The sequence below is a fragment of the Leptonychotes weddellii genome, chromosome 9, assembly GCF_054177405.1.
Source record: "Leptonychotes weddellii isolate Sample4059 chromosome 9, ASM5417740v2, whole genome shotgun sequence".
Lineage (NCBI taxonomy): Eukaryota > Metazoa > Chordata > Mammalia > Carnivora > Phocidae > Leptonychotes > Leptonychotes weddellii.
Genome location: NC_138377.1, coordinates 110,667,771 through 110,681,764, shown reverse-complemented (window position 1 = coordinate 110,681,764; position 13,994 = coordinate 110,667,771). Strand labels below are relative to the sequence as shown.

Below are 13,994 nucleotides of genomic sequence, written 5' to 3'. Positions count from 1 at the left end.
TATTGAAGCCAGACAGGATGGATCAGGTAAGAGGAACAGAGGTAAATAGGCCTTTAAATGTCAGGTTCTGTGTGAACCTGGCCGGGATCTGGGCTGCGTGCCATGTCTGCTGGAGCTGTAGGTCCTGGAAACTTCAGTCCCTCCTGCGTCCTCGGTCTGGTCTCCCCTCTTGACTTTGGGCTTCTCTCTGTCCTCCTCCTCTTCCCTCACACAGCTTGGTGAGACAGTTAGAACAGTTCTCTGACTCCAGCACCCAGAGTCTTTCTCCAGGTGAGATAAGACTCTGGTCAAGTCTTTACCCTTAGAGAATAGGCCTTTGTTATGGAGAAGGTTCTGGGTGTAGATCCCATGATTATTCTTAACCCTCCTCCCTTGCCAGAGCCACAAGGGGGTTTTTATTAGCTATTCACTATGACAACCTGGTGGGGTTCCTGAAAGTAAAATGGAGAGAATGTGGCAGGTGGGGGGGTTGCTTCCTAAGACTGTGACCCTCACTGTCAGGCCAGTCCACACACAGCCTCAGGTAACTCGTCAAAATTACCATTGAAGTGTTCCTACGAGTTTATGGCTCCAGCAGCTTGTGCTCCAGGTACGCACATCTTAGCGGTCACTCGCTGGATTTGTTTCTCTCTCCTGACTGTGTGGTGGTTTGCGCTGTGAGGTCTGTTCACTGGTGGGCGAGTCCAAGGCAAGTCACTGATTTTGCGTTTGTTCAGCGTTTTCTTCTTACAAGAGCAGGAGTGATGACTTCCAAGCTCCTTACATGCTCAGGAGCTAAAACTGGAAGTCAGTTCATTAGTTTTGTTGTTTTTACGTAAAAAGCGAACAACAGCCTATTCATGGTCATTTGGGCTGAGTAGCATTTCGCCCCCTGGAATTCAGAGGCACAGCTCTCCCATTTAGGATCCTGAAGATCTCTCAGCTCTGCCTGTGTCAGAGGTGTTGTTAAATTAGCTGTGTCTAGGGGCGCCTGGGTGGCTCAGTTGGTTAGGCGACTGCCTTTGGCTCAGGTCATGATCCTGGAGTCCCTGGATCGAGTCCCGCATCGGGCTCCCTGCTCGGCGGGGGGTCTGCTTCTCCCTCTGACCCTCCCCCCTCTCATGTGCTCTCTCTCTCTCATTCTCTCTGTCTCAAATAAATAAATAAAATCTTTAAAAAAAAAAAAATTAGCTGTGTCTAGTGGTAGAGAGAGCAGCTAATGGGCTTTTGACACCGCGTCTGACATGCCTAAAAACCTTGGGCAAGCCGCTTAGCCTCCCAGCTCCCCCTGATTCTCAGTTACCCCCTCTGAAACATGAGGGAATTAGACCACAGTCCTTGGGGTCTCCCCCCTCCTTTTTAAAATTCTTGCCGGTAACCACTCTTAAAGGGGATGATTTCCTGCCGTTTGTGATTTTATTTTATGATTTATGTAGATCATTGGTTTTCATAGTGTGGCCTCTTGGGGGGTCCTCAAGACCATTTTAGGTGCCCATGAGGTCAAAACAGATTTCATAGCAGCGCTGAGATGTGATTCGCCTCTTTCGTTGCGCTGTCATTTGACTGATGGGGTAGGAGCAATGGTGGGTCAAACTGCTGGCTCCTCAGTGTTAACCGAGACAGTAGCCCCAAAGGGTACACGTAGTTCTTGAGTTCTTCACCACCAGACAATCTCACTAAAGAAGATTTCCAGTTCCACTTAGGGATGTCTTTGACAAAGCAGTAAAATTAATCCCATTAAATCTGATCCCTCTGAGTACATGCCTTTTTAATATTCTGTGGAATGGAAATTGAAAGTATTCTTACTGCATACCAGAGTGCTGTGATTGAATTGACAAAAAGCACTTCTTTGATTTGTTTGAGCTGAACCAGCAGCTTTTTTTGTGGAGCACCCATTTTTACCTGGAAGATTGACTGACAGCCAAACGATAGCTATTTAGTCTTGGCTATTTGGCAGACTTTCTTGTCACGTTAAGGAAAACAATTGATGGTATTTATGACAAGTCATAAAATTTGAGCTTTCAAGTGAAAATTAGAATTTTGAAAAGCTTGTATTTGCTACTGTGACATTGGCAGGTTCCCAATATGCAAAGACTTTTTTGAGATAAGTGGCAATACTAACAAAAGTGATTTTTTTTGATACTGTTTAATGAAATGGGTCAACATTTGGAAGATCTCCATAACCTAGTGAGCCAATGTTTTCCAAAGGACTAATGCATAATTTGACAAAAACATGCATGGGTAAAAGATCCATTCAAAGGACAAAGTAGACCAATGGATTTGAATGTGAAAGAGTACGAGACGTTCATTGATTTGGTTTCAGATCGCATATTGCAACTAACCTTTAAAAAAATACCACTTGTCGAGTTTTGGTGAAGTATCAAAGAAGACGATGATCATCTAAAAACACTATGAAAATATTCTTTCCCTTTCCAACTATGTGAATGAGACTGGATTTTCTTGAAGTACTTCAATCAAGACAGCATATTAGAACAGAATGCAGGAGCAGATCCGTGAATCCAGCTATCTTATATGAAGCCAGACTTTAAGAGATAATTTGCAAACACGTAAAACAGTGCCACTCTTCTTGTGAAACCTTTTTTGTTTTAGAAAGCAGCCTCTTTTTTCTCCCAAAATTTACTTCAACTGATCATGAATTTATATTACTGTTATTTTTTTTTAAGATTTTATTTTTTTAGTAATCTCTACACCCAGTGTGGGGCTTGAACTCCAAACCCTGAGATCAAGAGTTGCATGCTCCACCAACTGAGTCAGCCAGGCACCCTGTATTACTGTTATTTTTAAATGAATCAACGAATATGTTTTAAACTTCCCAACCTTAATTTCTACGTATGGCAAATACAGATAGAGATAACCCACATAAACAAAAATTCTTCGGGGTCCTCCAATTTTGAGAGTGCAAAAAGGTCATAAAACTAAAAGATTGAGACCCTGGTGATGTACAACTTCTACCTTCAAATTTTTAAGGACAGCTTGTTAGCCTGGTGTTTTCAGATATGGTGAATTTCTAATATATTTCTGTTTGCAGTTACTACAGTCTGGATAAAATGAAATGCTGTATTTTTTATTTTTTTAAAGATTTTATTTATTTGTCAGAGAGAGAGAGAGAGCACAAGCAGAGGGAGTGGGAGAGGGAGAAGCAGGCTTCCCGTGGAGCAGGGAGCCCGATGCGGGGCTCGATCCCAGGACCCTGGGATCATGACCTGAGCCGAAGGCAGACGCTTAACGACTGAGCCACCCAGGCATCCCAAATGAAATGCTTTAAATTACTACTTGCCCTATGCCAGTGTATTTACAACTTAGGATCTGTAGAGATCAGTGATTCCTGAAGTGTGTCTATAAAATTGTGGTTCTGTCAGATGCTATGAGGGTGAACAGATACATTATTCAAATTAGTTTGGAAGACTAGTACCCTGGATTCTAGATCCCAGTTTCAGGGAGTACCAGCATATCCAAGGTGCCAAGAAGTCCTTGAGCAAGTTAACCATTAATTTTTGTTCACTGAACAGCCAACTTTCACAAGCATATTCTATTCCTGTGGCAAGCTCTGGTCTAGATTATTCTTAAGGCAGGGAATATGCAATTTGGGTTTGTGTTTACTATCCAAAAGGAGGCGAAGTTGCAATCTGTGTTTCGAGTAGATGTTGCTCACAGACTTGAAGCAACCACCCAGTTTGCATCAGTGGTGTGTGAAAGGTCGGACTGGGTTGTATTATGATTTGTATAGTTTAGGAAATTAAATGGCTCCTATTTCTAAGAAAAAAAAAAGATTAGGTAGATGGGAATTGAATTGGGTAAACTATTTGGGGGAGACTTAATCTGTCAAGTACTTAAGCGTGTTGCTTTCCAGAACAGCATCACAGGTGTTTAAAAATACTGTTTTATAAACACTGCAGTAACCTGAAATGTGTTTTTATTTAAAAATAGTCAAACACGATGTTTTGGCGGCAGGAGTTAAACTTCAAGAACAGTTTCAAACTCTAAAAAGTAAGAAGTCATCTTTTTTTTATTTTAATTTTAAGAAGGTAAAATTTAGGCTGTGGCTTTCTCAGCTAAATCTAGTACAACGGCAAGCATGTGAGCAGATGATCACATAAAACAACACCTCTACAACAGGTGCCCTTATTTCTGTATTTCTTTCAAATACTTCTTTAATCACTTTGATTTTTTGGGGGGGGGTAGGATGATATCAAAACAGGGTTACCTAGTGTAACTTTTTTTTTTTTTAATATTTTATTTATTTATTTAATTGACACAGAGAGAGGGAACACAAGCAGGAAGAGTGGGAGAAGGAGAAGCAGGCTTCCGGCTGAGCAGGGAGCCCGATGCAGGGCCCGATCCCAGGACCCCGGGATCATGACCTGAGCCGAAGGCAGTCACTTAACCAGTTGAGCCACCCAGGCGCCCCACCTAGTGTAACTCTTTAAGAGAAGTAATTTGTGTAGCACATTTTACCTATGGTGATATTTTATTATTGATTTTTTTTTTTTTGGGTAATAAATTGGGGATTTGCCAGACATCTGCATTATAGTCTTGATAGACCTTTGGGTCCCAATTACTAAAATCACTTCTAGAAATAAATAGTCACTTATTTTTAAGGTCCTTTGATCTAGAAAGCATTGCCTTATTCTTCACTTTTTTCATGATATTTATATTGCTTTCTGTTTTCAATATAGGTTTCTAGAGATTTGTTATTTGTTAAGAAGCAGTCTATGGTTTTGTTTAGTTTTAATGCAAATGAAGAATATAGGTCAAAGCTCATTAGCCTGTGGAAACAAATGTAACCAATGGACAAATGTCATTAAGGCTGAAACTGTATATATTTGGATTCTAAGTTAAATTATTTTATAATACCACGATTTTTATATTAAGGTGAGCTAGAAACTGCCATTGTCCTATAAAGATTTGTTGAACCCATTTCATCTTGAGTGTCTGTGAAGGAAATTCAGAGACAAGAGCAAAGGAATAAAACGTGTTTATGGTAGGATTTTAAAATGGGAAGCTGAAATAAAACAAAGAGGTATTGGGAGACCATTCCAGATGCTGACCTAAAATGGGGAGGTAGCTGAAAGGAACAAGTCAGATTGTAGACAGCAGTCAAAGGAGGCTAAATCTTTCTTTGTGTTTCTTTACATCCTCTACTGCCGGTCTCTTTCCCCTCTCCCCCAAAGAAGACCCAGAACACTGTTTTGCTTTCATTTTCTTTTCTCTGGCTATACAAAGATGTTTTGCCTCTCTGTCTACCTTTACAAATATTTTACCCAAATAAATAAATTTAGCCTGTCATAAATGTGGTAATGGTGGTATCAAAAGGAGGTGGTTTAGGATATTTGATTTTCTAAATTATGCCGCTGCCCTGGTTTTGTAATTTATCTTAGACCAGACCCTTCAAAAGCTGATTTCCTATTTTATGCAAGCCCAATTATTACTAATGATGGGCTACTTTACCAAATGGAGAGACTAATAGCCCTTTGAACTATTATGCAATCCCATTGTAGTTTGTTAGTGTGAATACCTTGTAGTGTTCCTGCATCCCCCAAAGTGTTTATGATTCCTGAAATTAAACTCTTGTGTGAGCTATCCCCCCAGGTCTCTCCTGTTACAATCCCTTGAACAAGGCAGTTGTTACTTAACAGGCTAGGAGTAATTTTCTGCGACACCTAGTAAACCTTGTGCATGCGTGTGTTGAGTGTTTTTGGCTTCATTCTGTTTATTCTCTTTCTCTGCCTTCTTTTCTTCTGCCGCCTTCTCTCCCCTCACCCCTTTAATCCATGGCATAGTGCATTTTGGGGGTACATAGGCGCACAGTAAATCTTTTTTGAGTGATGTGTTGACTAGGAAGTAAGTACTTTTTCAATCATTTTCTGTTCCTAAAATGATACTCCTGAAAAAAAATAGCTCTCTAGTCAGTCTTAGAAATAGCAGGGATGGCAATGAGTAGTCCTTACCACACTCCTGCCTGTTAAAGCCTGCTGTCCGGTCCGTGTTCCGACATGGCAAGATGAGTCCCTGTCTCCGTTGGCGGCGCAGTAACGTAAAGACACCCCTCCCTTCATCACCGCACGGGTTCTTATATAGTTAAGGTTCTTACATCTCTACCTGCCCTAAATCATGCGGCAATTTCCACAGTGTCATTCCCATCAATTTGCCCAGGACCGTTTCCCCGTAACCGATTACCAAGTGGCTCCTTTGCTGTAAGCTGCCAACTAGTTGTCTTCCTCTCTTAACACCGGGAAGAGGGGAGACCTCAACTTCCAGGAAGCACCCTCCACTTTTCTGGGAAGGAGAAGCAAACGTTATCCTTACAAGTATTGAAAAATCACTATTTTAACCTTTATTCACCAAATACTTATATAGCCCTTACTGTGTGTCTGGTACGATACCCATAAGCACTTTAGCAAAATTAACTTTTTTGATGCTTGTAAACCCTGTGATGGAGGTGTTGTTATCCTTGGCTCATAGATGAGGAATCTGAGGCAGGAGGCTAAGGAGCTTGCCCAGGATCACGCAGATTGTAAATGGTGGGGCCAGGAGTCAGACCCGGGCCGTCATGCTCCAGACTTGATGCTTTTAACCACTAAGATGTGCCTCTCCCATTAAAGATCATTCTGCAGATTATACATGGCCAAGAGCTCTTTAAAAGATAAGATTCTCCCAAAATAGTAAAAGATTGCCACAACACACCACTTAATAATTAAAGGAGAAGAAAAATCAGTAGCAAATCGAGTAAAACTCTCTGATGTTTTAGACATAGAAAGTTCATCTCTCCCTGGGAGAGGCCCTGTGGAGGTACCTTCAGAGGATGATAGGATTTCTGTAGCTACATCCCTTGGATTACAGGTGCCAGCTTATCTTTGCTTTCTTGCATTTTATCATAGACAGGAGAGCCAGTGGCCCCTCCAATAGTCGGCCCATGGAATCTTCTTAACTAGATCATTAGGATATATTTACTACTTTTCTATGTTACAGCCGGGGACAGTGTTGCCAAACTTTCTGCTACTAATAAAAGCCCCCCACCCCAGCTTCTAGTAACATTTTTTTTTCCAGCTTCTAGTAACATTTTAGAACTTTCTTTTAAGCCCTAACAGACTCCTCAGAGCCCTTCCCCACCAGCTGATCCCATTGATAAAGCCACATATTTTAGATTTTTTTTTTTTTTTAATGGCAACACCCTACTTCGGGGTCCCAGAATCTCAGTTATCTAATGCTGCAAATTTTAGTGGCTTAACACAGTAATGGTGGATTATTTTGCTTCTCTGCCCCACGCAGTGTCATCTGGAGTCTCTTGACTGGGGCCTCTCCACTTTCAAGATGGCCCGCTCCGATGGCTGGAATTGGGTGCTGGCAGTTGGGAGTTCAGCCGTTCAGCCAGGGTTGCTGGGCAGTGACCTCAGTTCTTCCTTCTAGACTGCTCAGACTTCTTCAGGGCATGCTGGTAGCTGTGTTGGCAGAGTGAATGTCCCAAGAACCAGGTGAAAGCATGTCCCCTTCTGTGACTTACTCATCGCAGTCACATAGCTTCACTTCCCCCATAGTGATGAGTGCACCCAGTTTCAAGGAAGGGGAACCGAGGCTCCATCTCTTAGAGGTGGGCATATGGATCACACTGTAAAAAAGAACATGAGGCACAGGAGATGTTGTGGCTATTTTTGGAGAGCACAGTCTGACACAAAATAGGATGAGAGAAGATCCCCCTTCTGTAACCCTTTGCCTCGATCCCTTCTTTTTCCCCCTTAGCTAAGCAAATCCCAGTAATACAGGTTTTCTACTTTGTTGGATGATATGTTTCCATTTAAGTGTGCATATATTTTTTACATGTCAACCTTATCCTCACCTGTTTTTTGTCTGAATACATTGTGCTTGTTCTTTTTGTTAATATTACATTTGAAAAGAACCTGCCATCTATTAGGAAAATCAGATTCTTTACTCTGAAAAAAGAAGGTTCATATCTAATTCATATTCTGGTTTGCATTTGCGGATCAAATACTGTAAGCGCTTATCAAAAAATGACAATGATAATTTATTCCCTTCCTAATAGTAGCCCATGAAGGGTGGTGAAAAATAATTCAAAACAGGTTAGAAAATGATTTGCTGTTGACACGGGTGGGTTTTGCAGTGAGTTGACTGGTTTGTCCCTTATGGACAAGCCTGTTAAGTATTCATTCATTCAGCTCGTTTTTACTGAGTACAGTGTCAGGCTTTGGGCCACATTGGCAGCCAGATGTGGTCTGGCCCTCATGGAACATGTCAGATAGTGAAGAAGGTGGACATTAGTAGAGAATCACCAAATAAATGTAAAATCACAGCCTTATTAAGTGCTGTAGTAGAAAGGAACTCTGAAGTATCTGATGGGGAACCTTTGTCACCCCTAATGAAGTGCTTCTGAGCAGAGATCTGGAAAATGGAGAAGACACATCTTGGCGAGAGACGCGTGAGCGTATCACAGACTCACACTGATCTGCGTGCAGGTATCCATAGATAGACGTGCCCCGGGTTTACAGGCGTTTCTAGGAAAGCAGTAGCTTCTGCAGTTCTGTTCAGAGAAGACCGTGTGTTAAGTAACTCTTGGAAAGCACATGTTCACACAGGCCCTTACAGAGAGTTAAAAGGAGCCTTTTTCATTTATGAAGAATTACTTAATTTTGAATAATGGCGATCACTATAAACAAGGGCAGTTCAAGTAAGGGGTAAAGTACTAATTATAGATAGCAGTAGTTCTCCATGTATGGCTTGGGGACTCCTGGAGCTCCACAAGACCCTTTCCCCTGTCTGAGGTCAAAACAGTTTTCATAATACCGAGACATGATCTGCCTTTTTCACGCTCCTTCTTTCATGAGCATAAGTGGACTTGTCCAGAGACGAGATGACTTTATCACAGCAGATTAAATGTGGAAGCATATATGAGAACTCAGCTGTCCTCTATTAAGCCAGCCCTTTAAGAACTTTGCAAAAATGTGAAAGAATGTCATTCTTACTGTTTTTTAAAATACTGTTTTTTTGTACCAGTGTTGTCTGTGGCCACATGTAGTGGGTTTATTTTTATTTATTTATTTTTTAATGAATAAGTATTTCTAAAATTCGCTTTAACTTCTAATATGGTAGTTATTGATAGATATAACCCACATAAGTGGAAGTTCTTTTGGGTCCTTGATATATTTAAAAAATGCAAAGAGGTTTTGAGACCAAGAAGTTTGAGATTCGCTGAGGTATGGCATTCTACTTGACTTTGAGCATGTTACTTAATCTCTCTGAGACGCAAGGAGTCTGTAAGATGGGGATGATGATCAAAGTAGTGTTTCCCTCATAAAAGGATGAAACGAGTTAGTGTATGTTGAGAGCTTATAAGGACCCATGGCATGGAGTAAGCATTCAACATGTTAGCTTTTGCTGTTTGTTACCATTTAATATGAGAGCAAAATTTATGTGAGTCCAGCAACTGAGGCACTGTTGCTCAGAATTCTTGCTTGTGTTTGAGGTCATCTAAATTGTTCTGGTAAAATACGATATTCAGAAGTGAACGAAATTGAATTTTGTAAATTTTCTTCTGAGTTGAGTTACAGCAGTGGTTTTTATTGGCACATTAGGTAAGGGTGTGAGGTTTGAAGACACGTAGATTCAAAATAGCTTGGGGTGTTTTTTCTGCCTGGCTCCCTGCCCCCCCAGTCTATGCCCTCGTGCCCACAGCCAAGCGTCTGCTATGTCCAGAATCATGGCGAACAGGTGGGCAGATGTCGCTTGGGAAAGCTCCCTGGAGATCATGCTACATGTCTAGGCTCCAGTGTCCTCAGTGGTGAGCTGAAGGAGGGGCCACATTAGACAGCATCTCATTTGGTTCCCCCACTTTTCAGACAGAGAAATTTTGATTTGCTCGCCCAGGTTCACTCAGCATATTAGAGGCATCCCAGGATGAAAACCGGCATTCTGATTTGTAATGAAAAGAATACCAGGCTTAGACTCAGAAAAACTGGTTTTAGTCTCTGTCCAAAAAGCTTTAACTGGTCATCTGACATTGAGCAATTTGCTCAAATCCCTGATCCCTTGAGTCCTTATTTGTAACAGGGAGGTGAAAATATCCATCATCCCAGGGTTGTGAAAAGCATCAGATAAGACCTCACATGAAGGTCTCCAGTGTGCGTCCTCTCAGTAAGTCTGTCTGGTCCTTTGCATGTGAAGTCCATAGAGAGACGTGTCCCGGTGAAACAAATAATTCTTTTCAGAACTGAAAAGCCTGCCTTAAATATTGTACTGTGTAGCTTTGTAACAGTTTCTTTTTTCTGTCTTTTTAGGACAGCCCAGAAACTTGCAGGACCTGTGCCGAATTAAAATTCGACAATGTATAGGCCTTCAAAACCTAAAGCTACTTGATGAACTACCAATTGCCAAGGTCATGAAAGACTACTTAAAACACAAATTCGATGATATCTGATGTACACAGAACTGTGAGCAAGATTAGGAGTTATATTCCAGATACTTAAAAGGCTTTTTGCCTTGCACAAAGTATATCCTATGCAATTTCTGATTTGCTGTGAAGTCAGAAAGCAGGTATACACTTTTAGGTTTTTTGATTGTTTGTTTGTTTGGTTTTCATGGTAGGGGAGGGATTTTTTTATATATATAAACACACACACACACATCACATGCTTGAAGGTCTTAATTTGGTTTCTTGGTCCAAGTTTAAGAGGTCCAAGCTTTCTATACAATATTGCATTTACGAAAATTGTTTTTCCAAAACAACACAAGCAGCGTTGGAGTGGAGAATTTCCCCTTTCCAAATGTATGGTTTCATGGGTGTGCACGACATTATAAACCAGCAGAGCACTTGTTAAGGTTTGGAGGCACAGTTTCACCCGGGGTGGGGGGGGGGGGGTCCTGGGTTCTACTGGAAAATGCCCTAAGAAATTTTTAAAGTAACTCTGTCACCTCATTCATTTTTAATGAGTACAAATTGGCTGTTTCAAACTGTTCCTTTCCTAATTAATGTAGCTCTTGGATGACATAAATCCAGTACCTCTGCTTTCCTGTTGGTGTGCTCTTGTTTTTAACTTATTTTTTTAACAACTGTAGTACACTACCCAGAGACATTGGGTCTCAACTTCTGTCTCTCGTTGAATCGTGCTTTTAAAACAATTAATGGAAACAAAAATAACTTTATAAAGCCAGTGTATTCTGTTTCTAAAACAGTGCCTCCCGTGCAATACTCTTTCTGGTGTATTTTATCCATTATTTCACTCAGTGTTTCTCATTCCACAGCCAGCTTTGACATGCCCGTGAGAACAGGAACCGCCACTTTAATTTTAATTGCAGGACCATAGGATGTCAGGTGCCATTTCCATTGTAAGCTTTGTCTTTTACTTCACTTTAAGCAGAAAATTTCATATCCTGGTGGTAGAGTCTTCCCTAAAAATAACCCAAAATATTGTTAAGCCATTTGGCTTTAACAGTTAAATAATTTGGGGGTGGTTTCATGGTGTTTTTTGTTTTTGTTTTTTTTCCTTCTTCCCAGTTAAAAAAAAAATTTCTAAAGGGTACAGTTTCTAATGGGTGCACATTTGTAAGTCTGGTTAATTCCTAATAGGCTAATTCAACACTTCCTATCTATTTTAAGGTTATGCACAGTGAAGCTCTTCTGGACGGTCATTTTATTTTCTGGGTTGACTGGGCATATGTTTGCAGTGTAAACACAGTTATGATAAAGTGTCAGTAACAGTGGGAAAGGTTCCAGAGACATTGGGGATCTACGCTGATGCCCTCGGAAATGTGTTCTGTGCTTATTAACATGTCATCATTTTAGTTTCACAAGAACCTTTTCAAATATCCCAGTATTGTTCTCTGTGCTTTGGGCGATTTCAAAATATTTACGTGCTAGAAATAAATTTGTTATCAGACGTTTACAAGATAAAGGGCTTCTTTTGTCTGAATTTCTAGTTTTGAGTCATTAAGTATAAAACTCCTTCACCTGGAAAGTATAACTAAGCAGAATTAAGCATCTACTCTGGCTTTACCTTTTTTTTAGAGAGCCAGCAGGGATATCGATCTCTCAAGCACAGAGTCAGTTCCCTAGGATCCCGAGTAGCTTTGGCATTGGTGTATCGGATCTGCTCGCGCCTACGCAGTGCCCAGGTGCCTGAAGAACGGGCAGCTCCGGAAAAAGAATGATTCGGGGGGATTGCTGATGGGGTACATAGACTCTTTTGCAGGGAGCCAGTGACGGTGTGGCCCATTTGGTAACCATTCCAAGACTAACCGGAGCCTGAAGGATAGAAATGGGTGGTCTCCCATCTCCAGAATGTCATCTTCCGAGAGAGAGTCCCTCATGCAGCTGAGCTGTGTTCTCATCCTTCCTACCAGTACCCAAGTCAGCAGTGAGACTCGTAGTATCAGGAACGTGGCATGGCCAGAAATGTACTGAGTGTTACTTCCCCGTCAAACCCCAGGCCCAGGGAGACAAGGAGCTGGGAGGGCGGGCGCCCGGGACCCTGCACTCAGAGCAGTGCTAGTAACATTACCTTCACGCAGGGCTTAATTCCTCAAAACGTGTGTATTCATTTATTCAGGTAGATGAAAATGACTTTCTTTCCCCAGCCATTCAGAGGTGTCCAAACTAAGTTAGCCACTGAGTTTGAGTCAGGGAGTTCCAAGTAAAAAGATGAGACTAAGGTAAATTCTTTGTTCTGCATTGCTGCTGCGACTTCGGGAAAAAAAAATTATGAGAGCTCTTGCTTGGAATTGAAATTTCTATTTAATGAAGAAGTGTATAATTCCATTATTTATTGTTGGAGGTTTGATTAACCTGGAAACTTAAAAAGAATGTTTTATTTTTGTTAGTAAAATCCCAGTCACATATCCTGTTTAACCATAACTAAAATTTTAGTCTCAAAGGTGGTAACCAGTAGAACATAGGGATCAACGTGCAGGTCCGCATTTGAATTTAATTGGCAGAGACACATTTGGTGGTCACGTAACGAGTAGAGAGAACAAGTTATTTTCCAAAAATCGACTGACTGGTTTTTCCAGAATCTTCACTGAAATGTTCCGAATATCATCAGATTTGTCGCTGACCCTTCCATGTTCCTTTTGAAATTTATTGTTTAAGCCTATTACTAAACCTTTATGAAAGTATATTTGGCAAGTACACCAAAGAAACCAGCTCATAAAAGATTATGACCATTAATGAACTGCAAACCTCATCTTTTGAAAACAGAAGATTTTTTTTGTGTGTAAATATTTGTTTATAAATGTACAGCAGAGTTAAGAGTGTTTTTTAGATTATTTAATTCCCATATTTCTAAACTATTTACTACAAAATAACCCACGCTTGTTAGTTTGGAGGACTTGACTGTTTGGTTTTTTTTTAATTCATTATCCGTAATGCTTGGAACAACGTTTCCGCTAGAGAATTCATTGTTCTGGCACTGGCAAGAGTACACATCTGGAGCATGAGGAGTCTAGAGTGATTTGTCAGATGCGCACCCTAAGAGACAAGAATGTATAGTTTCATTACCAGAGTGGACCATACGCAAATGGAGATTCTAACTTTTCCTGCAGAGTTGCTCATTAGCCCAGAATGTGATTGGGATGAGGCCCTTTGCCCACAAATTTAGCTTTCATGTAACTCCTAGTGTGTTATATCATAATGTATTTTGTTCTTCCTTTGTAATGTAAGTTTTGCTTTGGGTCAATTTGAATTAAAAAAAAAAAAACTTAAATCTGGTTTAAACCTATCGGAATTGTGTTTTATTTCTAGTCTGCCTTTAGCTTTTTAGTATTTCAGGCTGTTCGGTGAAAAGAGGCGAAGAGCTCTCTTTCCTTCGTCGGCATTTTAGATCATTGGGAATTGCGTCGAGAGCATGATAGAGAAAACAGCACCATTTTAGATCAGACAAGACAGTTCTTGCCCCCTCCCCAAATCGCAGTTTTCGCTGCATCCCTCATACACCCACAACAGAAGACGATGGCATCCTGCAGTGTGTCGAGTGAGCCCTGAGCCTTTTTAG

At 40.9% G+C, this 13,994-nt stretch overlaps 1 protein-coding gene across 2 annotated transcripts in view; it reads left to right on the top strand.

Annotated features, from left to right (window-relative positions):
- Positions 1 to 13,717, top strand: part of ASB7 (ankyrin repeat and SOCS box containing 7) — a 48,555-nt gene extending 34,838 nt beyond the window's left edge. For both annotated transcript variants that reach the window (XM_006742674.3, XM_031038389.2), the window contains one exon: positions 10,287 to 13,717. In XM_006742674.3, coding sequence (XP_006742737.1) covers positions 10,287 to 10,426 — 140 coding nt within the window. In that variant the 3' untranslated portion in view covers positions 10,427 to 13,717. The remainder of the gene's footprint in view (positions 1 to 10,286) is intronic.
- Positions 13,718 to 13,994: the final 277 nt, after the last annotated feature.